Genomic DNA, 26307 nt, shown 5'->3' on the forward strand with positions numbered 1-26307 from the left:
GCAACACCTTTCTTAGTTATATTGGAATAGTCTCATTATTGACGTATCACTCTTCACGAGTCATATGCCGCAAACATTTTTCGAATCCGTCAAGTCTAAGTGGTGTTACCAAATTATAGAGATCACGTTCCGCAGCTTTCTCCCTCAACTCAACGCTGCGAGCGCGCGGAAAGCTAGGCAGCGAGTCGAGGGAGGCAGCGCAGAGAAGCGAGGCTCCGCCCAAGAGCGCCGGCGGAGTTTTTTTCTTCATTTTTTTCTCTCTGACGTCTGGGCGCAACCACGTGGTCTGTGCCGCCACTTCCGGTCGGCTTGCGTCGTTCTCGTCGAGCGGAGCCGATATCGCGCGTGCTTGAAGAAAACGTGCTTGAAAACTGCGCGTCGGTTTGGTAATGTTGGGTGTGCACCTCGAACGCCGTAGTGTTTTCATCGCTCTGCCAACCATGGAAGCAAACCTGCGCGCTCGTTTGGAACGAATGACAGCTGAGATCAGTTTCGGCCCATACTCCGATACACCGCCTCGTAAGACGGCACTGGCAGACGACCCCGAAGCGCCGCCATTACCGGATGCCAGCATTGTTATCGGAGACACACTGCGCCCGTGCCTCGGTCGGTCGTGAGAACGTGCCGACGATGCAGTTCTCAGCTGACGAGGCAACACTCGAACGGCTGCCACTCTCAACGGAACCGGCGATGGTCAAAAGCACAGAAATACAGTAGACTCGTTAAACGGAACCTGAAGGGACCAAGAAAATGTGTTCCATTTAACAGGAGTTCCGTTTACTGAGAGATGAACAGGAGTGCAGAATCCAAGTATGAAACCAATTATATTAGATGCAGTTGTTCCGTTTAAGCAGCAGTTCCGTTTAACAGATTTCCGTTTACTGAGAGTCTACTGTATTCACGTTTTCGGCACTGCGCATGGCGAAGAAAACGGAACCACGCAACTACGAGCAGACGAGCTGTCGGTGAGACCGGAAGTGCTAATATTAATGTTTGTTCGGTGTTTTTAACGCGATAACGGAATATAAACATACATATTATCTACTTATTGAACTCAAAATTAACAACGAAAGTAATAATGAGTGCGTTATCGTGATTATAACATCATCCAATGGTGGAACTGCCGACAATCGCGTCATATTTTGCGGACTAATACATCATTTGTCGAGAGAAGAGGGAGCAATTTTCAGCTGACTTTGAGAATTTATTGTAAATTCCAGGCCGTGCGCATCGCTATAATATTTGGCTCGCGTGTTCTCGGGAGCCTCGACTACCGATCGGCAGCGCTTTTTGAGCATGCTCGAAAAGTGTTGCAGGGCCCCTTTAAGGTGGCGTCACAAGCTGTATTTTCTTTTTGTGCATTTTCTCACTTACCAAGCATCTTCTAGCAGCAAGAGTGGTGATTTTGGTATTGAGAACAGCTAATTTACTAATTCGACAAAAATAGTTTTTCTCTTTAGTCCCAGTTGAGCTCACCTTCTCCTTGGCTACTATTTCTTCCTGAAGGTGTTTGGAGCTCTTGACCAGTTCTCGTATGGCCTGCATGACAACAACAACAAGGGAGTAAGACGACAAGCCAAAACAAGACTGACAAGCCTTTCAGTTCATGCAAGTCGCAATATTTGTAGGCTTGCAATTCACATGTTCACTGCACGTCCTGTGAAATAATAGTCACCCAAACCAACCATGTTTACCTGACAGGCTAAGCAACAGAGAGAAGTTTGCAGGTTTATCAAAACTGCACAACATGCAGGTTTGTCTTCACGTGCTCGGGCAAATCCCTGTCATCATGAAGGTGTTGTGACTGTGACAGGAAACTTGCTTCGTTGTACAAGGAATAGCATTCAAAGCGACGAGGTTCTAAAATGGGCGCAGAAAAGCAAGAAGTGCGCTCCTAATGGAATGGGAGTCCACAAAATGGCCGTTAAAGAACAAAGCTGCACTCGACTGTGTTGATGTGACCATTCTTACGCCCATGAGCAGCTGGCGTCATCTTTTAGGACATCACTGCACAGCAGTCAGTGCTCAGTTGTCACAAAGCAGAGTGACCTTTTCAGTGCACCGTGCCTCTTTAAATTAATACTAACACATGCAGGGGTCATTGCCCTTACTACACTGAGCTGCACAGTTCATACAAAGTGGAGACTGAGGTCAACACACTTTAAATAATCCACTCTAACACGCATGTAACATAGTAAAAAGCACAACGAATTTAAATGAAACAATTTTATTACATTAAACGCTAACTCTAATCATCTTGATTATACAGTCGAACCCACTTATAATGATCCCAGATATAACGATCTATCGGCTATAACGACCATATTTTGATGCACTTACGATTTTCCTATGCTACCTATTGAAACTGCGTCCATATATAGCGAACATTTTTCAAAGCCTCCTACTTTGAGAACGAACACTTCATACACGGTCGCCGTAAAAATATGGCGTATACGAAGAGAAATAAATTGAAACAGGCCTTCTAAATCATCTTTTAAAGCATGAGAGAAGCGTGCGCTCGCGCGTGCCCCGCTCCAGTTTACTCGCGACGAAGATACCCTAGGTCGGCGAGCACCGCACGCTGATTTTGGACGCTGCGAATGAGGTCGCTCACTTTCCAGTCATTTCTTCAGTGGCAGAATGGCAGTGAGGAATAAAAAAAGGAATGAAATGCGGGGCGGCATGAAGCTTTGTGGTCAGCTTTTCGCACGGGAACCTTTTCTGGTGCCGTTCTCTGCAGCTACGACTGCCTACGATGAACCTACGCCTTGGAACACAAGTCATAAAATGCAATAAGTGATGACAGCGATAACTTTTCATCGCACAAAAGTTCACTGCGTCGATGCCACAGTGTGCCGCAAAACGTCTCGTCTTTTCGGTCGACGCCACAGTGTGCCGCAAAACGTTTCGTCTTTTCGGTAACGGCAGAGACCGGTTGATCAATCATTACGACTTCCGTGTGATTGCGGCGATGCCTTCACGGATAAGGAGATAAGCATCAGAAGAGAGCGAAGGCGATGTGACGGCTGGCGATGAACGTGCCATTAGGACTTATCGCCGACAACCTTATCACAGTCATCTGCAGCTATCTGCACGGCTGCACATGGGGCGTAAGCTGTTCGTATTGATGGCAGTACGAGCAGCACAAGCGCGATGCTGCCGTTCGCAAGTTTGCCGCCGCCACGCCGTGCGAGATAAAAGTGTACGTCGCTTCGTGAAAACAAAAGTAGCTCGATGGTGTTGAGCGGCATGGGCGCCGGGAAACGTCGATTCACTTACAGCGAGCGTATACTTCGTGTTTTATTAGGCGACAACTATGGCAACAACCCAAGTGTGCCGTGCCTCGTCAGGCGGGACTGTCAGAGCATGGCGGAGACGTAGAGTGCGTGTAACTTGCAAAATGCTTGTCTTCGCCACGCTGAACGAACAGGCTACTTGCCACACCTGTGCACGGTCTGAAGGGAAGCGGACACAAAGAACGCACAAATGCGCATAATACAGCAAGCGGCCCGGCAGTGATGGCGTGAGCCGTATAGGCGACGCGCCGCACGCAACTAGCCAGGGATGATCGGGTCCACGTAGTGGTACCGCAGTTCAGTAAAATGGCGTCAGTTCGCTGCAAACATGGTTTAATTCACTCATGCACGCAGCGGGCTTTGCTTCACAAAGCGAAAAGGTTTAATGTGACACCGGAGGGGTTGTTAGCACTTTTCAATAAAAATGGGCAGAAAAAAAAAAGGCGGCTTGGTCGCTAAATGCACGTTTTTGAGGGCGAGTCCATTTACAACGAACTACTGATATAGCGACCATTTTTCGCAGCACTTTCGAGTTCGTTATAAACGGGTTCGACTGTAAATGGTAAATTTTTTAAGTAAAAGTGTGTCAGACACCTCGGAGCAGTACTGATTACTTCGGCTTGACTTGATGTTTGCTCTTGGCGATTTATTCTTACTACGTGTGATGAAAACAAGAGCACGCAAAAACATAGCCTGCCTCGCACCTGCATGAGTCCTGTGCAGGCATCGAGGATCTTGCTGTTCACCTCCAGCTTGATGCCCGAGTCACCCTCCCGGGACTTGTTCAGCATGTCCTGCACACAGAACACAAGAAGGTTGCACACTCCATCACACAGCGAGAGCAGTTTCAACAACGAAATGTGCACAACCAAAAACACAAAGAAAAGAAGAAGAGAGGCGTACAAACAGCAGAATTTATTTTGCAAGAAATTCGGGTTTAACATTGCTGACCTAACAGCAGCGGAAAGAGCAGCATGCCAGATTGAGAAAATAAAAGTACCACGATTTAAAAAAAAAAACAGAAAGACAGAAAAAAATTGGACATTTCAAGCAGTGTGAAAACCAACATTACACAAAGTGTGCTGCGGGTAGCTGGCTGTCTAAAATTGCTCATGGTTCCATCAAGTCTTACCAGATGATGCAATGTGACCACATGAAGCGAGCGATTTACGAGTTCACAACTGTACATGACGGCAATGGCAACATCGACGGTTTGATGACGAGAGTGACGGCAATAACATGACAGCAATGACAAGAGCATGTCAACTAATCAATTACACTGCATCAGTGTAAGGTCACAGCTGGTTTCATAATAACGTGCACCAATCCCACCGTAGTGTAGTGAGCAAGTTGGGCCAACCCCAAAGGCAATGAATGACATGGCGTCTCAAAAGTGCTGGAATGAGTGTTGGGCTGGTTGTTGCTGTATACCGTAAAAACCGGAATATAGCTCAAATTTTTTTTCAAAAAAACAGCCCTAAAATGTCGACTTCTGTCTTATATTATACACCGGTCATTGGCAGAAAAACTTCGCAAGTCTGGCCACTATGGGCAACTGATGTCAGCCGCCTCTATCACCATCGCAATCATCAGCGTCGCTTTGTTTATTAGAAAATAACTTCATCATATCCAAAAATTTGTTATACAGTAAAACCTCGGTGATACGATCACGGCTCATGCGAATTTCGGGGTGATATGAATTTCTTCGTGGTCCCAGTCAAGGCCCATTAGCCTGCAATGTATTGGAGTACGGTTGTTGCGAACCGATTGCGCACAGGTGCCGCCCGCGCTGTTGCGGAGGATGCGGCAGTCATGCGCGGGCTCGGGCATGCGCACTGCGCGACCATCGACGGTGCGTCATTGCCTCCGAGATAGTGCGCGCGAAGCTTGGAGGCCTTGAGGCGCCTTCGCGTTTACATTACAGATGACGTTGACGTCGCGCTTTCTTTTTCCGACGTGTTGACGCGTGCTCCTGTGCTCGAGGCAGCAGCGTCTTTGTACTGTGTTAACACGTGCCTACCACGTCGATGCAAGCCATGTCCCCGCAATCAGACGTTCTATGAAACAAGACTGAAACTTGGGCTGCGGGTCCGTCATGAAGTACCATTAAAAGTGGACGAAGACCCCAAGAGACCAAGCGTATGGTCTTGGAGAAGGAACTTGGGCGCTATCTATCGTGTGCAAAGCGCTTCTTAAGTCACTTTCGCCGCAGTAGTATGGTGTCATGCAGACAAGCGTAGTAAGATTAGGAAGGGGCTACTAGTGGTCACGGGACACAACACATGTAGTTCATTAATTACACACGTGCGCATGCACCGTATATTTACGTTGACGTCTCGTTGACGTCTTAAAACTTTACTGGGAATCATTCAGACCTGTTCATGACGTCGGTGCGGCCCTGAGAAACACTGAATCAAAACGTATGCCAGCTTCCTTTTGTCACATACTAATTTTTCATGTTTTCTGGTGATACGAATATTTTTGATAACCCCGCGAGATTCGTATCACCGAGGTTTTACTGTAAACGTATATTCCTAACACTGTATTTATTGCAAGACTATTCCTCATTCGCTTCGTTATAACTGATATTTTGTTATATCCCTGTTTGTTATATCGAGGTTTGAGTGTATAGACCTTTTCACAGACGGCTGCCTGGGCGCCGCCATAGTCCTCTTTGGGCTGTGCTAAATAGGCGTGACCCCCCAAAAGTGCACTGCCGAGGCTGGGACGTCAGCCTTAGTACTCCCGTGAGCAGCCCAGCATGGCGGTCTTTTTCCTCTCCTGTGAAAAGGTCTATACAATGTACTAGAATTGTTTATTACCAGCCTTGTGCCGTGGGCAGTCTCATCTTGCGCTTTTGTTGTTGTCTTGTGAATATTTGGGCTCTGAGGTGCTTTCTTTATTGTTCTCGACCGGTGGCCGCCGACAGTTCACCATAGCATTCAAGAAAATAGTGATCGAGTTCGTGAAGGCACGAAGAAATTTGGTCTGAGGTGTGTGAAAGATGTGTTGGGATGCTAGCGCACGTGAACGCGAGCGGGAGCCTTTTGTCACAACCGATAACTGAAAGTTTATCTTTGCAGGGGTGTTCTCGGTGCTGCAATCTCGCTGGATACTGTTTCTTTGTTGCTTTTTGCGATGCCGGCAGCTCTGGTTACAGCGGTAAATATGGCTATGATCAGCGGGAAGATCGAGTGCACCACAGAAGCATTTGCTACTGGCGGACGCTGAAGGATCACATCCCGACACGCAGCGACCAGAAGAAAACTTTGTTTTTGTGCCAGATCGCAGCGTATCTAGAGCTGGAGATGGAGATTGCACAGTTTAACCGGGAGCCGCGCTCACGTCGTGATTGCTACTGGGGACCTCAATGTGCATCTCAATTAATGCTGTCAAGACGGTTGTGACGTTTTATGAAGATAATGCTAGAGCCCGCTTTTGGCTTTCTGCCATGTGGAACTTAGATGTAAGCACACGTGTGAATAAACGGCATTTCCACTGTGCGCCATTTGAAATTGCGTTTGTTTCATGGTAAAGGCGCCTTCTGATACTTTGGTCGTTCCATGTACTTTTTTGTTATCGATTTTCGGTAGTTAGAAGTGGGGGGTTTGACCTAGATTCCGGTAGGATCTATATTCCGGTTTTTATGGTAATTTTTTCCCACTGCTTAAGATGACGATGACAAAAATAGAGGCGCACACACAGCGCCAAACTTCTCTTTCATTCACTGTCCTCATCTTATGCGCTAGGGAATCGTGACTATGCTAACCACCACCAGAAAAGAATTTGGGATCGCAGTGTGCAAACCATGCCATCCTGCACATAAGAACGCTAGATGCAGCTTTGCCGTGCATTTCTGTGCAAACTCTCACCTTCTTAGATAGCGTGGTTTCAAAGAGTAAAAACTTGACGATGAAACTACATTGAAAAAGTTAGATAGGCATGAAATAATCCCACAGACAAACAAGCTGCAAGTTGAGCGTCTTTCCTGCCTGTACTCTCTTTTATCGATTAGTTGCATTGTCAAGCTTTCACTCTTCAAAACCACACTTCTCACCAACTAGCCCAACAGTTCACACTTCTCAGATAGTGCCACAGTCAGCAGCAGGGTACGTGAACGACACCGCCAGCCCTGAACCCGGGTGTGCTGCCACCGACGCAAACTTCGAGAGTCCCGCTCCACCGTGTCATCGTCCACAACTCTCGCTTGCCACGAGAAAACAAAGCCTCGTGCAGTGGGCAAGCCCTCACCTGGATGCGCTGAGCGGCCTCGTCGATGGCACGGTCCATCTGTGCCAGCTCGTCTTCCAGAAGGTCCCCCAGCTTCTGGGTGTCCGCCTCGCCCAGGGAGTTGGACAGGGCACCGCTTGCTCGGGCCACCGTCTCGAGAGACGCGTGCACGGCATCCAACCGTGCGCGCACTTCGTTGCCACAGGCTGCTCCACCGCCTGCGAGGGCAACGGTAGGGTTGAAGTGGACTTTCTTTTCAACAGCAAGTAATCAAATGAAATTGAACAACGTTTATCGATATTAAAGGCACAAATGACACAACTCGGGAATGAAAGCAACAATGAAAGTGGTCTACAGTGCAGAAACAGATGAGGGACTGCGAAAGCACAAGCCTTAACCCTTTGAGGGTCAAATTTTTTCACCAAATACGACCTCCCAGGGTCATTGTTTTTTGTTGCAGATTTAACCCTTCAGAGTGGCCTATTTTGAAAACATTTACTCTAAATTTTTTAGAGTGCCAATAAAGTGAGAAAGATATATTTTCCGTAGGTATAAATGCATCAGTCATTCATGAATAATACAACTCAGTACTAAGACTTGGGAGGGGCTACCAGCTGTCATGGGACACAGAACATTTTGTCCTTTAATTACATATGTGTGCACGCGTGGTATATTATTGAATACCAGTATGAAAGATGACATCCAAAAACTAGAGCTGTGCGAATAGCAAAATTTTGGGTGCGAAGCGAATTCGTATAATAAAGATTGAGTGCGAATCGAATAATTTTCGAATAATTTTCGAATATTTCTCGAACATTTTTCGAATGTACATCGAAGTGAAATTACAGAAAAAGTTGCAGAGAATCCCCAAGTATGTTCTTATAAGATAGCAACATGAAAGTGTTTCTTTTTGCTAGGTTAATGAAGTGCTGGCACAGGGTGGTGTTTCATAGTTGTCTTATCAAGAATGAGGCAATGTAGAGGCCAAATTGTATTTATGTACATGATTTGGTGCAAACAAAGTGTTGCTGACAACACTTTACTCATGATAGGCAAAGATGTCATTTCTAGAGCTGTGCGAATAGCAAAATTTTAGGTGCGAAGCGAATTCGAATATTGAAGTGTGAGTGCGAATCGAATCGAATATTTTTCGAATATTTCTCGAATATTTCTAGAATATTTTTCGAATACTTCGAAGCGAAATTGCAGAAAAAAAAGTTGGAGAGGATTCTTAAGCATATTCTTATGAGATAGCAACATGAAAGTGTTTCTTTTCGCTAGGTTGAAGCGCAATGTACAGGCCGAATTGTACTTACGTACATGATTTGGTGCAACCAAAGTGTTGCCGACAACACTTAACACATGATAGGCAAAGATGCCATTTCCTCAGCCTCTTTCAACTTCTTTCAACTTCTGTGGAAGGCCAACTGATGTGGCAGACAAGGGTGTGCTCCCTTCAAGTCCAGAGTTCCAAGTCTGCTTCGTAGACATCGATATATAATAACATCTGAAATTTTGGATGCTAAAAAGCGTCGTCGTCCGATTTTTCGGACTTCCTACCCAAATTTCAGGTCCAAAACAGCATTAATTGAGCCCCCACCTCTGCCATATTTTTCATCTCCATGTTGGAACCAGCATTTTCTTGAGTTAATACACTTGCAACTGCAGCGGAGCTTGAAAGGCAGCTTTGCCGCAATGCGGAGATGTGATGAGGTGAAGCATATTAAAAATCTAGGGACCACTTCTAATCGGACGTTGACTGTGTCTTGGCTATGTTCGACTGTAACGGAGCTTGAAAGGCAGCTTTGCCGCAATACGAGAGTGTAATGAAGTGAAGCATATTAAAAATCTGAAGGGGGCACTTTCAGTCTGACGTTGACTATTTGTTTTTGGAAAGTTCGAATAGTTCGAATAGTAAAATTCCAGTGCGAATCGAATCGAATAGCAAACACTATTAAAAAAAATATTCGAAATTTCGAATATTCGCACACCCCTAGTCATTTCCTCAGCCTCTCCTCCTCTTTCAATTTCTGTGGAAGCCCAACTGATGTGGCGGACAAGGGTGTGCTCCCTTCAAGTCCAGAGTTCCATATCTGCCTCTAGACGTCAATATATAAGAACATCTGAAATTTTGCATGCTAAAAAGCTTCGGCGTCCGATTTTTCAGACTTCCTACCCAAATTTCAGGTCCAAAACAGCATTAATTGGGCCCCCACCCTCTGCCACATCTTTCATCTCCATGTTGGAACCAGCGTTTCTTTGAGTTAATCCATTTGCGACCGTAGCGGAGCTTGAAAGGCAGCTTTGCCGCAATACGGGGGTGTGATGAGGTGAAACATATTGAAAATCTAGGAACCACTTCCAATTGGACTTGACTGCGTCTTGGCTAAGTTCGACCGTAACGGAGCTTGAAAGGCAGCTTTGCCGCAATACGGAGGTGTGATGAGGTGAAGCATATTGAAAATCTAGGGACCACTTCCAATCGGACGTTGACTGCGTCTTGGCTAGGTTCGACCGTAACGGAGCTTGAAAGGCAGCTTTGCCGCAATACGGGGTGTAATGAGGTGAAGCATATTGAAAATCTCTAGGGGTCATTTTCAATCGGACGTTGACTGTACTTGTTTTTAGGAAGTTCGAATAGTTCGAATAGTAAAATTCCAGTGCGAATCGAATCGAATAGCAAACGCTATTCGAAAAATATTCGAAATTTCGAATATTCGCACACCCCTACCAAAAACCTGACTGGCAATAATGCAGAGCTGCCTACGACATTGCTGCAACCATGAGAAACAACAGACGTAAGTACAGTAAAACCTCGTTAATTCGAACTCAGTTATTTCGAAATCCCGCATAATTCGAAGGGTTTCTGTGGTCCCGTATTTTGCAATGTAAATCTGAGCAATGTAAATCCCGATTTCGCCGCAAATCCGCGGAAGCGACGGCCCTTAGGAGCCACAGGGCAATGCAGTGTAGTGATATTAATGAGTGACAGTTGAAGCAACCCAGCCTCGCTGCTGTTAGCGCAAAAAAAAAAAAAAAAAAAAACACGGTCTCGTGGTCAGCTAAAAACGTGCGCCTGCGGAAAAGACGTGCTTCACTGCAACACAGCGGTGACACGCGGGCAGCATGTTGCATGCTTCTCGCAACGTCAGCGCCTCATGGTTTACCCATTCTTTTTGGGAAAAGAAAAGATAATAAAGGATGGTCTGACGAAATTCATGATGTATGCGAACTTCCGATTGGCGGTTGCTTCGGCAATTTCCGCACTTTCAGTGCTGGTGGAGTTCTTGCCTGTAACGCCTGCTTCGAAAACTCAATGAAAACTTCAATGATCATGTTTTCCAGCCAGAACACATTGCGGATTCCGTCACACTGGCCATTATCATATTCTTTATTTTACCAGAAAGAATGGGCGAACGGTCGCATCATGACGCGCTGAGGCTGCGAGGAGCAGGTGACATGCTGCCCGCGTGTCACCACTGTGCTGCAGTGAAGCACGCCTTCTTTTCCGCAGGCACGCATTTTAGCTGACCACGAGACTTTTTCGTTTCTTTTTTTTTTTTGCGCTGATAGCAGCGAGGCCTGCCGTTTTTCCGGGTTTGCGGCAAAAATGGGACCGGGTATTGCTGGAAAGCAACCCTTGGAGCCGCAAACTAGAAGGCCGAACGACCACCTCTGATTACTTTCAGTAATTTAAGTTCCTTGCATCCTGCTTTTTGTATGTTTCGTTAATTCGAAAACCCGCTTAATTCGAAAGTTTTTCACAGTCCCAGTGACTTTGAATTAACGAGGTTTTACTGTATATTTATTGTGCCTAAGTGCTAAGTTTGTTATGTGTTGCCCTGAGTAATACTTATGAGCACTTCTGACAATTCAAACAAAATCTTGGGGTCCCTTCGAGTTTGAATTACGAAGAGCCTACTGTGTACTGATATCACACGGGTACTTTTGATAGCGATCAGAGCCGATATGGATTAATCTTGATGCAGATCTGTAGCTGCTACACAGCCATCTTTAATCTTGATCAGGCCCGATTAAGATGATCGTGATCTGCATATTGAGATCTGGCTTCCAGATCGCGATTTGACTGACGTCGGCATCAAACTCAATGCGGATTAGTTTGAACCATGTATCAGGACCATTGTTGACTGCAATAGAGAAATCTGGTTTGGATCAGCCCTGATTGCGATCAAAAATAACGTAGAAGCCATCACATCAACTAGGAAAGTAAAAGGAGATGCACGCACCTTCGGTCCTCAGAGACTTGAGAAGTGCCAGCGACTCCGTTCCCAGGAGACGACAAGCTGAGGCAAGCTCTGAAAGATTGTGCAGATGGGATGGATAAGTGGCCCAGTTGGCTGTGAACTTAAATGTACAGCAAAGACATTTGAGCGCACTTTGCTGTGCGCTGACCTTGCGCGAGTATATTACGTACGGGGAAACATTGCATCAATTTTAGTTATTGCGGGATTGCAGTTCAGCAACATTTCATTGTTGAGAAATATGAAATGCATTGAACGCGATGGGCGTTTGCCAGGGACAAGAACGTATTTTGTAGTTGCAGGAATTTCGTTATTGCGGGTTTCAACTGTATTTTACTATTATAATGTTGTGTGACTCCATGCAATAAAGCAGCTTCATATCATGACGAGGATGAAGAGGAACACGCCAGACAATGATCACTGCCAAGAAACCTGCAATTTCTCCACTATCGAGTTGGCACATGTTCCTTGTGAGCGCAGATGGCTTGATGTGATGACGTCATGTGTGCACTGATCTGTTGCAAGTTCAGCGCCTCACAGCTAGCATGTGCCCTCCTCCTCCTCACTCGACTCCTGGTCTTTTTGCTATCACTCTTTACTCACATTACACTCCGCCCCCGTTTTATCTAGTGATATCATACGCACAAAGTGGGGGGAAGCAGCTAGCAGAATGAAATTGTAACAAAAAGTGTTCTCACCATCTCCGAGCTCAATGTTTGGCGACACTTGCGACACCCCCTTGCCCGCTGCCATCAGCTGGGACGCAACGTGGGCCAGAGGACACACCGAGCAGATCAGATCCTCCGCATCTGCGGCGGTTGAAAGGGAAATGGTACTAGGTCAGAGAAAACTTCCAGCACACAGCATTCTCATAAGCAAATCCACGGTTAAAAACAAAAGCTTGTGCCCAGTCGCTAGAGCACAGAGAACCGCTAACGAAGCATTTCACGTTGCGTTCATTGTTGGGCCAGTTGGTGCATCATGTACAGACACCGAGAGGAAAACGACGCAGAATTTTTCCCCGCCGGTTCCGACTCAACGACTCTAGAAAAACCATTAAGCATACCCTACTACGGATGCACAGTACGTAAGTAAGGAGAACGAATGTCGAGGTGTTGGCTCTTGACTGGCATTCTGTAGTTTGCATGCACTTGCAAATATAGTTTGGAAAGGCACAGGATAAGAGAAACAAATCTAATATTTATAAGGTGTTGCCAGCACAGTCAATATAAGCTACCGACACAATGCGTCGCTTTCCTCACCCCCTCCACAACTGTCTTCTTTGCCAAGGTATTTCAATCTAGTGAAACTTCAATATAAGAAAGTACAGTGCCCATTATTTTGATTTCAATACTAATATTTAGCTGCATGTCAGGCGTAATTACTGACTCCCATGCATATTCCATTACGGTACTTACCTACAACCTGATTTTACTCACACGCAGATGTCACACCGGCAGTTCAGCATTCATGCAAGGCAAGCGCGATGAGCTACAGTCGTTCATCAAAAGTGGTACAAATATTACAAACCTTCGTTGTTTTCTTCGAACTTCTCAAAGCCAGCTTTGAACTTGTCCAAGGCCTGTGACACCACAAGTGTCTGCTGCAGCAGGGTCTCTGGAAATATGCACACAGAAGGACATCAAACTAAGAACGCAAGGCCTTTCACCAATGGCTTCACAGGCTGAAAGGTCAAGAATGAAGTCATTAAAAAGATTACATAACCATGCAGAACTTTAACAAAATGTTCCACCTCCATTTTCCTTTTTCTCCTACCATTGAATCTTAAACCTAATTTCACTTAAAGCAGTTGAATTATCTCATGCTTTGCTATAAGCGTTCAACCATGTGTTCAACCAGCAGGTTGTTGGTATTGCCTCGTTGGAATTATGTGCATGGCATGAGCACACGAACGATGACTGCATAACATCTAAACAAATGCACACAAAAAACTAAAGATAAATGGGCACCTCAAACCGAAAACTGCAATTACTGCTGGACTGCTGAGGCTTCGCACATTGAAACCAATGATGATGAAAGGTAGGCTTGCGCAAATAGTAAATTTTAGGTTCGAAGTGAATTCAAAATGAATATGATTTGGTTGAATAATTTCAAATTGAATTCGAACAGTATATATCACATATTATTAAGAAAAATGAGCATAGTTGACATGACCCAAATAACCTGCACAATATTTTTAAATATTGAAACAAGGCATGTGCAAATGTTCTTTTTGGTTCAAAGTAAACTGGAAGCAAATTTGAATAGTAGCAGGATTTCACTTTCGGCAGAATGCAAGTGATAACCTGTAAAATATGTTAAGTTTTAAAATTTACTATACCTAGAGCATACAAGCTGGTATAACATGCTTTTAAACTTAAAAAAAAAAAAAGAGGAATCAATGTGAGGGTAAAATGTTCATGTAGCCTTGAAGTGGGGCTTTGCAGATTTCCCCTGGAGAGGTTTATTCATGGTATAGCACCCCTCCACTGCAGTGAAACCATCTTTACAGGGGGTTACCAGTGGATTTGTTCATTTCGAATACTTTGAAATTTAGAATAATTTAAATTCGTTGCGACGCGAATTCGACTACTGTAATATTCATTCGAATATTTGAACTGCTCGAATATTTGCACAAGCCTAATGTGGAGTTTTCTTCTTCTTTTTTTTTTTAAATGTGAATATAGCGGGCGCTAATACAGTCGAACCCACTTATAACGATCCCACATATAACGATCTATCGGTTATAACGACCATATTTGGGTGCACTTACGATTTTCCAATGCTAACCATTGAAGCGGCGTACACATATAGCGAACATTTTTCAAAGCCTCCTACTTTTACAACGAACAGTTCAAACACGGTCGCGGTAAAAATATGGCGCATATGAAGCGAAAAAAAGTTAAAACAGGCCTTCTAAAGCGTGAGAGGGGCGCGCGCTCGCGCGTGCCCCGCTCCAGTTTACTCGCGACTAAGATATTCCTGATCGGCGAGCACCGCACGCAGATTTCGGACGCTACGAGTGAGGTCGCTCACTTTCCAGCCTTTTTCTTCAGTGGCAGAATGGCAGTGATGAAAAAAAAGATAGTAGGCAGCATGAAGCCTTGCGGTCAGCCTTCGCACGGTGACCTTTCCTGACGCCGTTCTCTGCAGCTACGACCGCCTGCGATGAACCAAACAATGCCTTGGAACGCAAGAAGGCGTAAATGCAAGTGATAACCGCGATAACTTTCCATCGCATAAAGGTTCACTGCGTCCCTAAACTCGTCCACTGTGCCGCGAAAAGTCGTCCGCCTTTTCGGTAACGGCAGAGACCAGTCGATCGGTGATTACGACTTCCGCGCGATTGCGGCGATGCCTTCTCGGATAAGCATCAGAAAAGAGCGAAGGCGAGGTGGCGGCCGTCGATGAACGTGCCATTATGTCTTATAGCCGACAACCTTATCACAGTCATCTGTAGATATCTGCTCGGCTGCGCGGCCTACGCTGTACACTGCGGATTGACGGCGGTACGAGCGTGCCATGCTGCCGTTCGCGAGTTCGCTGGCGCCGCGTCGTGCGAGACTGCTTTAAAGTGCACGTCGCTTTGTAGAAACGAAAGTAGCTCGCTCTTGGCGCGGCCACCGAGAAATGTCGATGCACTGACAGCGAGCGTATACTGCGTGTTTGACAATGGGACAACTCAAGTGCGCCGCGCAGCGTCATGCAGGGCCGTGAGAGCATCGCGGAGACGTAGAGTGCGCGTCGCTTGCAAAATGTTTGTTTTCGCCGCGTTGAACGAAGAGGCTAGTCGCCGCACCCGTGCACGGTCTGGATTGAAGCAAGCACGAAGAACGTACAAACGCGCACATACGGCATACAGCAAGCGGCCCGGTAGTGACTCCGCGAGCCGAGTAGGCGACGCGCTGCACGCAACTAGCCAGGGATGATTGGCTCCACGTCGCGGTACCGCGCTTCGGTGAAACGGTCTCAGCTCATTGCAAAGGCGGTTAATTCCCTCGTGAGCACACAGCGGGCGTCGCTTCACGACACGAAAAGGCTTAGCTTGTCACCGAAGGGGTTGTTAGCGCTTTAATAAAGGTGCAAAGAAAAAAAAAAAACTGTTTGGCCGCTAAGCGCTCGTTTTTAAGGGCAAGTCCACATACAACGAACTACTGATATAACGACCACTTTTCGCGACACTTTCGAGTTCGTTATAAACGGGTTCGACTGTATTTAAAAATCAAACATCGTGGGACCTTTTTCCTTATTTACTGCTTCAGTTCTGGAAGCTCAATGTTTCGTCTCAGAAAAACAAAATAACTGTAACAGCAAACTAGTACATATGACGACAATAACCTCCCCAGCTGCCAAGCTGTTTCACCCAACATCTGTAGCCAGAATTCCTTCGCCCTCAGAAGATTACATTTCTTATGGAATGCTGTCATGCATACACGTGAAAGAAGAAAACACTCATATACGTTGAGTAAGCCCGCATGACTTCTCAATATACTGATATACTGATAGTATAAAATGCACTGGTAAAAATTTCTGAAAGAGGAGCCCTGTCAGTACGTAATAAAATGTCATAATTACGTTCCCTGGTCATGTGAGGTAGCCGATGTGTAAACACAATATCATTCGAAATGAATGAGAGCCCACTGCACTGACCAGGTGTGCCCATGTAGCCCTGACGGCCAGGCCGGTCCATGTCTTCCGAGCGAGGCACCCACGATGGCCTCCCCTTCCTGTACGACTCCCGCTGGAAAAAGGACAAAAAAAAAAAAATGCGCTGAAATCTTTTGAAAAAGGTAGTGGTATGTCATACTAAACGGACATTAAGGAGAATGCTAAGTTTACACTTATAAAGTATTCCACAAAAACAGCTCTTTTTTAAAAATAAATGTCTTGTGGCTGGTAAGTATATGTGAAAATGAAATGGCTGATAAGTATAAGTAGTGAAAACAAAAGTCAGAGAGTTTCAATTCTTGAATTTTGTGCCGACACTTCAGCGATGGTACATTAGGGGTGACAACATGAACTTCAACGATTTTCTCCCCCCCCCCCCACCGCCACTCAGACCATTGCAGATTACTAAAAGGTGTTGAGACCTGCCAAATTAAGCCATCAGTGCATTTAGTATGCATGCGATTAAGCAAGCTTGAAAAAAATTGTTAGCAAGCCACATTTCTAACGGCAGCATGTCTGCGACCAACTATGCAAAAAGACAAAATACGTAACACAGGAAAAAGAGAAAGACACAGACTGCTATGTACAATTCACTTTCCTTAATAACTAAATTAGCTTCAATTATAACAATTTTCTATAACTGCACCACGATGTACACACACTGTCGAACAGTAACTTGTATACACACATGCTTTTCTTTTATTGCAAGAGTAATTATAGGCACACTCTCAACGAGTTTTTGCAGTGATCGTCATGTTCTGTACAAAGTCCTAATCGATAACACTGCCCTGTGCATCATACGTTCTATGTGGGAGTAACTCAGGCCACGAAAATGGCTCAAGCAGAGATGAAACGAGCCGGCCATCTTCCATCGCACGGAGGGCGCATGCGATAACATCCCCCAGTATGCGACGCCTGCCATCGATTGGTCTTCAAGCAGAGAGGAAATGGCGCCGCCCGTCTTTTCTAAAGAGCATGAAGGGACGAGGGGGGGGGGGGCTGTGTTGCTTGAGCAGCAACTGCGAACTTTGATCATAAGGGCACGGTCGCAAGCGTTCTCACCAGTCTGTGTAGAGACGACAGACTGCACAAAAAACTCTACGATCCCTGGAGCGGCCCAATTCGCTTTAACCAGCATTTTGTACAGCTGCGCGAGATTAGGTCCAAAAGAGCTAGCTGCTAGCCTTACTCCCTAAAACATTACAATTTGTTGCTGTCGCATTTACTACTTCGCTCTCGCAGCAAAACTGGGTGTGTCCAGATAAGATCGAACACGAGGTCCCGCTCACCATTCCCGATTTTGATGAAATTTACTGTAGGCCTAGGCATTAGATCCAGAACAATGATTTCGAAGTTATTTTTATAAAAAAATTTTGTTCGCCTGAAAAAAGAAAACCCCTAAATTTTGACCCCAAAAAACACTTTTCCGCCAATTTCACGAATTCTGAACTTTGAGAGCACCTAGTGAAAAAGTGGTGCACTTCTCGGTCACAATATTTATTCCCATCAAGGAACGAGTGAAATGCAATCTTATGAGTCTTTTATTTCTATTACCTGTCGAAGCACTTTTGAAGAAAAATTACAAACATGGCAAACTGCACAAAACACCTGTATTTCAAAAATTTATTGGTGCAAAACAAGTTAAAATGAGGATAATAAAACACAGCTGATCGCAGGACCCGTGACTATTCTTTGTCCCCGTATGCTTCAATTCTGGGAAAAGTAGACGTCACACTACCATATAAAAAAGGCTAAGGTGCCTCAGATAGGTTGGCCTAAACTTCAACAGGTAGACCAATCGTTGTCATTATCACCATTGGCATTTTAGAGGGTTACTAAATGACTTAAAATGATGTTGCTGTAGACTGAAAAGAAAATCGGTGCTGTTCTTCCTGTGCAGCACAATCAACTAACCATTTAAAACGAAAATGCCAGAGATGACAATGCCACCTTCGACAAAGGTGGACCCACCAATCGAAACGTCGCGCAGCCTGTTTAAGGCACCTTATTGGCCATTGTTTCACAGTGCTTCCATCTGTTGGCTCCCAGCCTTACTATGAATATCTGAGGGTATTGATCAAGCAGCGGTTTGCCCAGCTTACCAAGCATGCGCAGCAGGGCTGCAAGGGCCTCCTGCTGCAGCCTTTGCTGTGCCTGGGTGTGGCTCTCCCCGAGCGCCGCCATGGCCGCCTCCTGTTCCTGTCGGTCGCGCGCCATCTCTGCCTGAAGCTCCTTGACACGCTCCTCCAGGCTCTGATGTTTTGTACACACATGACAAGAACGAGGCAAGTGAACACTACAGCTGCTGGTTGAACAAAGCAGCAATGCGAAATGTTAAAGCTAAGTATTCAGACTTACGCACCTCAAGGAGACTTTGCGCTTCAAAGAAAATTGGCAGATGATTAGGCGGACATCGAGTGATAAAAGAATACTGCAAACACATTATTTGTTATCCGGAGTATTAATGCGTTTAACCACGCATTCATTCTAACAAAGGGCCATACTGTACCTAAGATGAGCTTAGGAGTCTTAGGAGTGGCAAGCAGCTATGACAACTCTGGTGCCATGCACAAGCGTCACTGATGAAGAAAGAATGCCATTCAGTGCTTATACTCCTGGTGCTCTTCACAGTTACTGTATATAGAGTTTCGAAGATTTCCTCAAGTTCTCTCCATCTAAGTGGTTCTCGCTATTCCAATACTAAGAAAGAACACTGGCACGTGTCGAGGATGTTAAATAATGCTTTGCGGACACAACCTAATGCCCACGTGCAATGAATGAACACAAATAAAAAGAAAAGTATGGCCCGCAGTGGGATTACACATCTCGATTTCGTAGTGCATATGTCTAATCACATGGCGACAGCAATGGTAAAAAATATGGGAGAGCTCAGCACATCCTTCAGCAGCTACATTTTGTTAAAATTGAAACAGCTGTCAGCACCACTTGTACGATACTCACGAATTGAAACAAATTGATTTAGGGCTATCTAATCAACATACTTTTGTTTCCACTGTCTCCTGTTCGTCTTCCATCGGCGTAATATTGACTCGTGCACTTACATCAGAGCCAACGACACCTTTAGCGACCAAATTTGTAGCGACGCGATGCGGTTATCTCGAGAAATTGCACATACCAGTTCTTATACTAAAAGCTTTGGTGTCTTGTTTCAATCCATGAGCACTGTACTTCGTTTGCTTTGTTGCTTTATGGCAATGTAATGTAACTGTGCAGTAGTGGTACAACGTCTATCATAGTTATAGGGTTATTGGTTTAAGAATGTCTAGTAATGGCAGGTTTTTTTTTCTCTAGTTTTCCTTTTATGTTGCTTCAGCATCAAGGATGACTGGCATACCAGATAGAGAAAAATGTAGTCAGAGGAGGGTTTGTTAGGTAATGCTCTTGAACAGGTTGGAACATATTTTCATAATAATGCATGTTGCTAGCTCTAAAAGTGAATTACTTTGACAGAGTTTCACAGCGCAGGTGAGCTATTTCGACAAAGGGCCGGCTACATCGGGTTACGTTCGCACAACTTCAACGCCACGTTAAGAAAAGTGCATCTGCCATGAAGTGCTCTAGCAATCGAACGTGACGGGAATGCGCAGTAATGGTAAAAAGAACGTCAGCATAGCTGCTACATAGTGTAGCCAGGGAGCCCTACAGAACCTGGCCATCAAAGTGAAGAAGGAAGGCAAGAAAATGAAAAGAAAGATAAAGAGCAAAAGCGCAGATGACACATACCGTGATCAGGATGTACTCCTGGTGCAAGAAGCGAGGAGGCAAGCGTGAAAAGCGGGGTAGATCGGGGTTGGGGAAGAGAGCAGACAAGAAAGCGTGCGCCAACTGAACACAACATTGACAACATTGCACTCTGACAAAGCTTGTCCCAGCAATTTGCTTTGTTAGTTATGCGCAGCACTGCAGAGGCCAAGTGGAATAGAGTGTTGCATTCATGAAAGACAACTGTGTGAGGAGCTCCTCTGAATAAGCTCGCAATTAGTTTGTCCTTGAATTCTGCAAATAGAAAGCATTTTACAGAGTTTTCTTTTTTTTTAAATACTGAGCTTGGGTGTAGTACAAGCATATTCAGTACAGATGATGCCATAGAAAACGTGTTTATCTTCTGTGGCTTTCCTGACAGGATATAGAACATGCTAATACACTTAAGCTCGACAATGATGAATGTCGTGGTGCTGCACCTTTTACTGGGGCAATTGCATTTTTGTCCTTCGTTGCACCGAACAATGTGAAGTTGAGGTTTACTCCAACCAAGTGTGCAAGCACTGGACCCCAAAATATGGTACTACTTCTACAGAAAAAATACGGTGCACAATCAAGGGCCTTCAAGGTATTTTATGGTTAAAGCACTATGATTCCTAACAGCTTGAAAAGTAGCACACTCTTAAAATATGAGCAAATTTTTTTTTATGGTGCAGAGATTCTCACGAAGTCTTTTTTTGCATAAACCATCACTGCCCGCCACAAACAAGATGGCTCCCCACCACAATGATGCAGTAAGAATACATCAGCTTGGCGCTTGGCATGTGTTAACCTAACGAGCAGATACAAAAATAAAATTCCTAAGCTTAATCGAAAGCAAAATTTATAGATTCTTATGCATTCCATGAAATTAAGGGCTTTCAAGTCCTTGAGACTGGAAGTATTACATTCAAGGGTTTTCAAGGCACCAAAACTAACCCCGAAACATGCACCTTATATTGGTAGCTCTATGCAAAACTTCAACATGAATGAGTGACTGGCCTAGCCGAAAGAGCTAACTAAAGCTGCATTGCTCATCAGTGCCATGTTTTTGTACAGGCTGTCATGCCTGATACTACAAGGCCACCCAAATGCAGCTACCTTATCTGACAAAAAGTTGTTTGAGCTCACTACTTCCTTGAAGATACTCGTGCAGCATTGCGCGAAAAATGCCAGAAGACAGCTGGTGAAGCAGTGAAAATCACTTAAACCTAGTAAATGCTTTAACTATGCAGCTGACTCTTGTAATAATGAAAACACAGCCTAAACGAGTACACATTCATTAAATCTCATATTCATTATAAGCTTTTGTCGGCAAAAATAGAGAATAATCGCAATGAAGTATATGCGAAATAAACGCAAGCGTGGTGCTTCTGAAAGGCCCGCAAATAGCCGTGTGGATCTTGATCACCTGTCGCTAACTTGCTGTGCCAATATGGAGCATGAAAACAGTCATAACTTAATAGACATGCTTTGTGTTTCCGCTAGTATGCAAACATACTGCGTAGCCAAGTCAAGCCAAGACAGCCAAGCCAAGTCCCTTGACAGGATGCGCAGAATGGAGGTCTAAAATGGGTCAAGTGAACGGTGAATTCGTTTGACCAATTCTTGTTTTTGGCAGGTCAGGACTAGTGAATAGTTGCCAGCTGGTTTTTTGGACATAGGAGGGCAACCAAATATAGACCTGGTGTGCTATTCTGAAAACTGTTGAATTCTCCCATGATGTCATCTTCAGCCAATAAGAGAGGCTGTAGCGGCCCTCTGGGCCAATCAGAACTGACAACATGGCAGAATTCGACAGTGTGCAGAATATCATCCCCGATTGCCATTCTTCACGACTTGTCACCAGCCAGTTTGAGAGCCATCTGTGAATGCTTCTTATAGCTATATTGCCAATGTCACTGGGTCTAACTGGCACAACGTTATCAGGAATCATAACCTGAAGTTGCAAATACGTTATGCTGAACAGGTGGCAACATTTTTCCCAGGTGCGATGTTTACAGTACTACTTCATGTATTCATAATGAAAAAAAATTAAGCGGAACACAAACTGCATAACATCTGAAATTTTACTTTCCATTATACAACTGGCTGTAAGCAGTCGGAGTTACCAAGGAAAATCTAAATACTTTCACAAGACCAAAAGATTACGCTTTAAAAAGTCACTCGGCAACTGTGTCTGACATTTTCACACTAGAATCTCACATTTTGAGCGACGTGCAAACATGCTTCACTATAACCGATACCGTGTCGAAGTCCATAAATTTGGTTTTGCTATAGCGAAACAATACTGATCGAAACAAAGCATGAGAACCCAAGCATTAAATTCGCTTCATTATGTGTGACAATTCATGATCCCTACGTTTCTTTTAACGTTGAGGCTTCACTGTTCTACTCATCGGCTACATGCTATACTTATGACGGTAACACCTGCAGAAAAGAGCCAAGTGCAACAATTAAAAGGCCAGCATGTGGCTTGTGTGCAAACTGACGCTTTCATTACAACTTCACAGCAACGTGAAATGCACTGCCTTGAAGCCATGTGATACTTCAGTGAAGAAAGAAGCGAACAGAGCAGTAAGAGGTGAAAATACAAGAACACCTTGTTTCACTTAACATTGCTTTACACTGATAATACTATGAGAGGTTGCTTTTACATTTTCAGCATTGTTACGTGAAATTATTTAGGTACATGCCCCCCCCTTTTTTTTTCTAGCCAAAGGTAATATGCATAGGTGTGCATACGCGCAGAAATGCGATGTTTTTGTGCAGTGTATTCCGGCCGCAAAGCACGACTACGCCTATATGGATGAGCACACATTCTATTTATCCCAGATATGAAAGAAAATGAGTGTTATCGACGCTAGACACGTAACGCCAGTTGATTGATGGATTGAAAAGATGTGCTTTATTTCGTATTCATGTTTTAGAAACACGTAAAATGGAAATGAGGCTAGTGTTTATGCAACAGGTGCTATAGCTGAAAAAAGGCGCATTTAGTACTTGCTTGATTCCTTAACATAGACACTGTGTTATTCCTGTTCATTCTGTAAGAAAAGCAAACACAGCCAAACAATGTAAAAAATAATGCAGCTGCTTAATGTAACAATTAACTAATGCTCTAAGACTAGTTGGCCTCGGTACCATAGCCTTGCACAGCGAAATGTACTCTGGCATTGTTCACTTGACCACGAACCTTCCGGAGATAGAGTGATAGAGATTATTCCTAACGTTGTATGATGAAGTGAGCTAAGCAGTGAATGTCCTCCACTTTCCATGCCCTCTACTGCATGGACAGTCATGACAATGTTTTTCTCAGACGGTGAGTTAACAGAAAGTATACAAAAAAATTAAGTACCTACGCTGAAGAATTACAAGAGTGCAAATTAATCTTAACCACTGGCATGTTAATGTAACCTACAGAGGAATAAGCGTTACAGGGCATTAAAGGGAAGAAACGACATCAACGCAAAATGAAGCGACAAATGAGAGGCATGCAAGTCTCATCTTTTTTTGGTTGCACAGAGCTTTCGTGCGCGAAAAAATTATGCGCGCATAGGACAGGATTATGTATGCTGCCAGGAAAGCACAGAACCAGATTCTATGCTGTTACAACTGCAATTTTTTAGTGTGTGAAAAAAGTTACGAATATGTTAGAAAACACAGGGTATATGATGGAGTCGGCCAGCTGAAGAAAGGAATGTGTAACGTGAGGTCGCTTGGGGGGAGGAGAGGCTTTGAACTTTTATAGCACCATAACAGCACTATCTATTAGACTGAAGATTATTATGATCACTAATGACCACTATGAAGTGCATTCACTACTTTTGCCAAGAGAGTGCACCGTTTTTCAATTCCTAAGCTAAAGTGGAGTGCCAAGTGATATATACAGGGACACAAGCTACCTCACCATGCATAACGAATGCACATACGATTTTTAGGATCGCAAGCTATCAGTATACCTAGGCTAAACATTTGCCGTTGGTGCCTCAAAAAGGCATAGACCCAGAAACTGTGCCTTGCGCTGTTTCACTTGAATACATATGAGATAAGGTCAAAAAGAAGTTAAATGCGAAATTTTGAGACTTTATGTACCAAAACTGTCGCAAGCATGTTCCATTGTCTGTTGTCCGAACTGGTTCTATTGCCGGATTTTTTCAGAACAAGCAGAGCAGCGTTGCAAGTTTTGCTGCACCCCCCCCACTCCCATCGATTTGGACCTTGAACACCAATGCACAGTTTTATTTACTGGTGCTCCGTAAACACGTTGCATGTGAATCTGTTAAACTGCGACCTCACTGTGTAATGTGTGCCAGCCAGTGTTGAGGAAAGTCCCGGCCATCCTGCCCTTTAGAGTACCATTACCGTATTTACTCGATTCTACCGCGCCCTCGATTGTAACGCGCACCCGTTTTCCGCGACCAAAAAAAAAAAAAAGTAATACATCGATTGTAACGCGCACCCATTTTTCGTGAGAGAAAAGAACAAAAAAAGTCCGTAGGATTCAAACTTCGCACATTCAGAAGAACAAGTATTTGGGTTTTAAAGAACTAAAGTTTCAAAAGAGTAAAACACAAAGTCAAAAAGCGGGCCTTGCCGCTAAAACTGTCACCACTACGGCAGCGATACGAGTCACGTAATGGATCAGTCCTCGTCGCTGTCGGACAACTCCTTGTCGCTGTCAACACTCTTCAATTTCGGGAAACCGGCCCTGCTTTTGTCCACAGAAACTTTTTCGTGAAGCTTTGCTGTAAAAAATCTGCTTCCGTTTGCGCCAGTCTCGCACGCACGTTTCGGGAACTCCGAACGACCGCGATGCGGCCCGATTTCCGTCCGTCTCTCTGCACATGTAATAACTATTCTTTTAAATGCGGCATCGTGGTACACTAGTCGAGTATTTGGAGTCGGCACTTCCATGCCGTCGATGCGAACGCAGAACGGGATGACAATCTCCTCAGCACACGTACGAACTGAAAAAATGGCAGAAATGGCCAAGGCGCTATGGTGGCTAGAAGGAGAGGTGTCAGCATCGTCTCGGCCGCGCCGTGAAAGGAGGCGTGCTGGTAGTTCATGCCGCCGCGGGGCGGCGCGCACGTCAGTACTGAGATCTGTCGAGAACACCCGCCAACCGCCGAAGCCGCACGTTTCCTCGCTTGCACGTGTTCTCGCAACGTCTGCGGCAGGGGCGTAGCCAGAGGGGGTGGGGTTTCAAACCCCCCCCCCTGAGGTTTTTCAATTTTGCATGTGTATATATACACGCGCACATAAAACGCACGCACGAACATAAGTATGGTTGAACCCCCCCGAAAAAAATTTCTGGCTACGCCCCTGGTCTGCGGTGTGCCAATTTGAACTTGTTCGGTATCGGTACGTACCGATGTGACCATGCCACAGTGACGACAGTGGTGTGTAAACAGCAAAGACACTGCTTTGCACCTATGTATTGTAAGAGTGTGTCAAAATAAATGTCTTGCTTGTACAAATAGACCTTCGTTTTCGATGCGCAAGTCATAAAAGTTAGGGGTGTGCGAATATTCGAGCTTCGAATTCCAATCGAATAATACCTAACCGAATAATTCGATTCGACTTTCGAATAGCTCGTATTCAAAGTCTCGAATAATTCGACAGGACGAATATCTAAAACGCGACAAAGGTGCAACTTGGCTAGGGTGGAGTGGATAAAGCTAACGCTTAACATCGGTACAGTAGGCCTTTCGTGAAAACTTTCACCGATATCCTGGTACAAAAGCGAGCGCGTGTTTATTTCAAAGGCGATCATGTATTTGCACACGTAAAAAAAAGAAACATGAGAAAACTGTCAAGCTCTTCACAACTTCGCCTCTCAAACGAAGGCATGCACTTAATTTCCTTGCCTAGTTCGGTCGCGTATGCCGCAGGCGACGACTTCGGCCCGCGAAAGCCTCGGTGATTTGTTCCCGCTGTGCAGTCGTCACTGCCGCACCGCACCACTCGTTCAAGAACTCCCAGCGCTTTGGCGCGTAGTTGAAACACTGCTGTGAACGAGCGCGCCCGAAGATTGTTGGGCCCCGAGTGTGCATCGAGATAAAGCAGTATTGCGCGACCACAGA

The 26307-nt window shown here is 44.9% G+C and overlaps 1 protein-coding gene across 1 annotated transcript in view; it reads right to left on the reverse strand.

Annotated features, from left to right (window-relative positions):
* The window catches only part of LOC119389283 (huntingtin-interacting protein 1-like), a 106693-nt gene that overhangs the window by 24789 nt on the left and 55597 nt on the right, over positions 1-26307 (reverse strand). Inside the window, 9 exon segments of the mRNA XM_037656484.2 lie at positions 1477-1539; positions 4001-4090; positions 7548-7744; positions 11774-11842; positions 12487-12597; positions 13319-13405; positions 16439-16484; positions 16486-16529; positions 18559-18709. Coding sequence (XP_037512412.1) covers positions 1477-1539; positions 4001-4090; positions 7548-7744; positions 11774-11842; positions 12487-12597; positions 13319-13405; positions 16439-16484; positions 16486-16529; positions 18559-18709 — 858 coding nt within the window.

The sequence above is a fragment of the Rhipicephalus sanguineus genome, chromosome 4 (assembly GCF_013339695.2).
Source record: "Rhipicephalus sanguineus isolate Rsan-2018 chromosome 4, BIME_Rsan_1.4, whole genome shotgun sequence".
Classification (NCBI taxonomy): domain Eukaryota; kingdom Metazoa; phylum Arthropoda; class Arachnida; order Ixodida; family Ixodidae; genus Rhipicephalus; species Rhipicephalus sanguineus.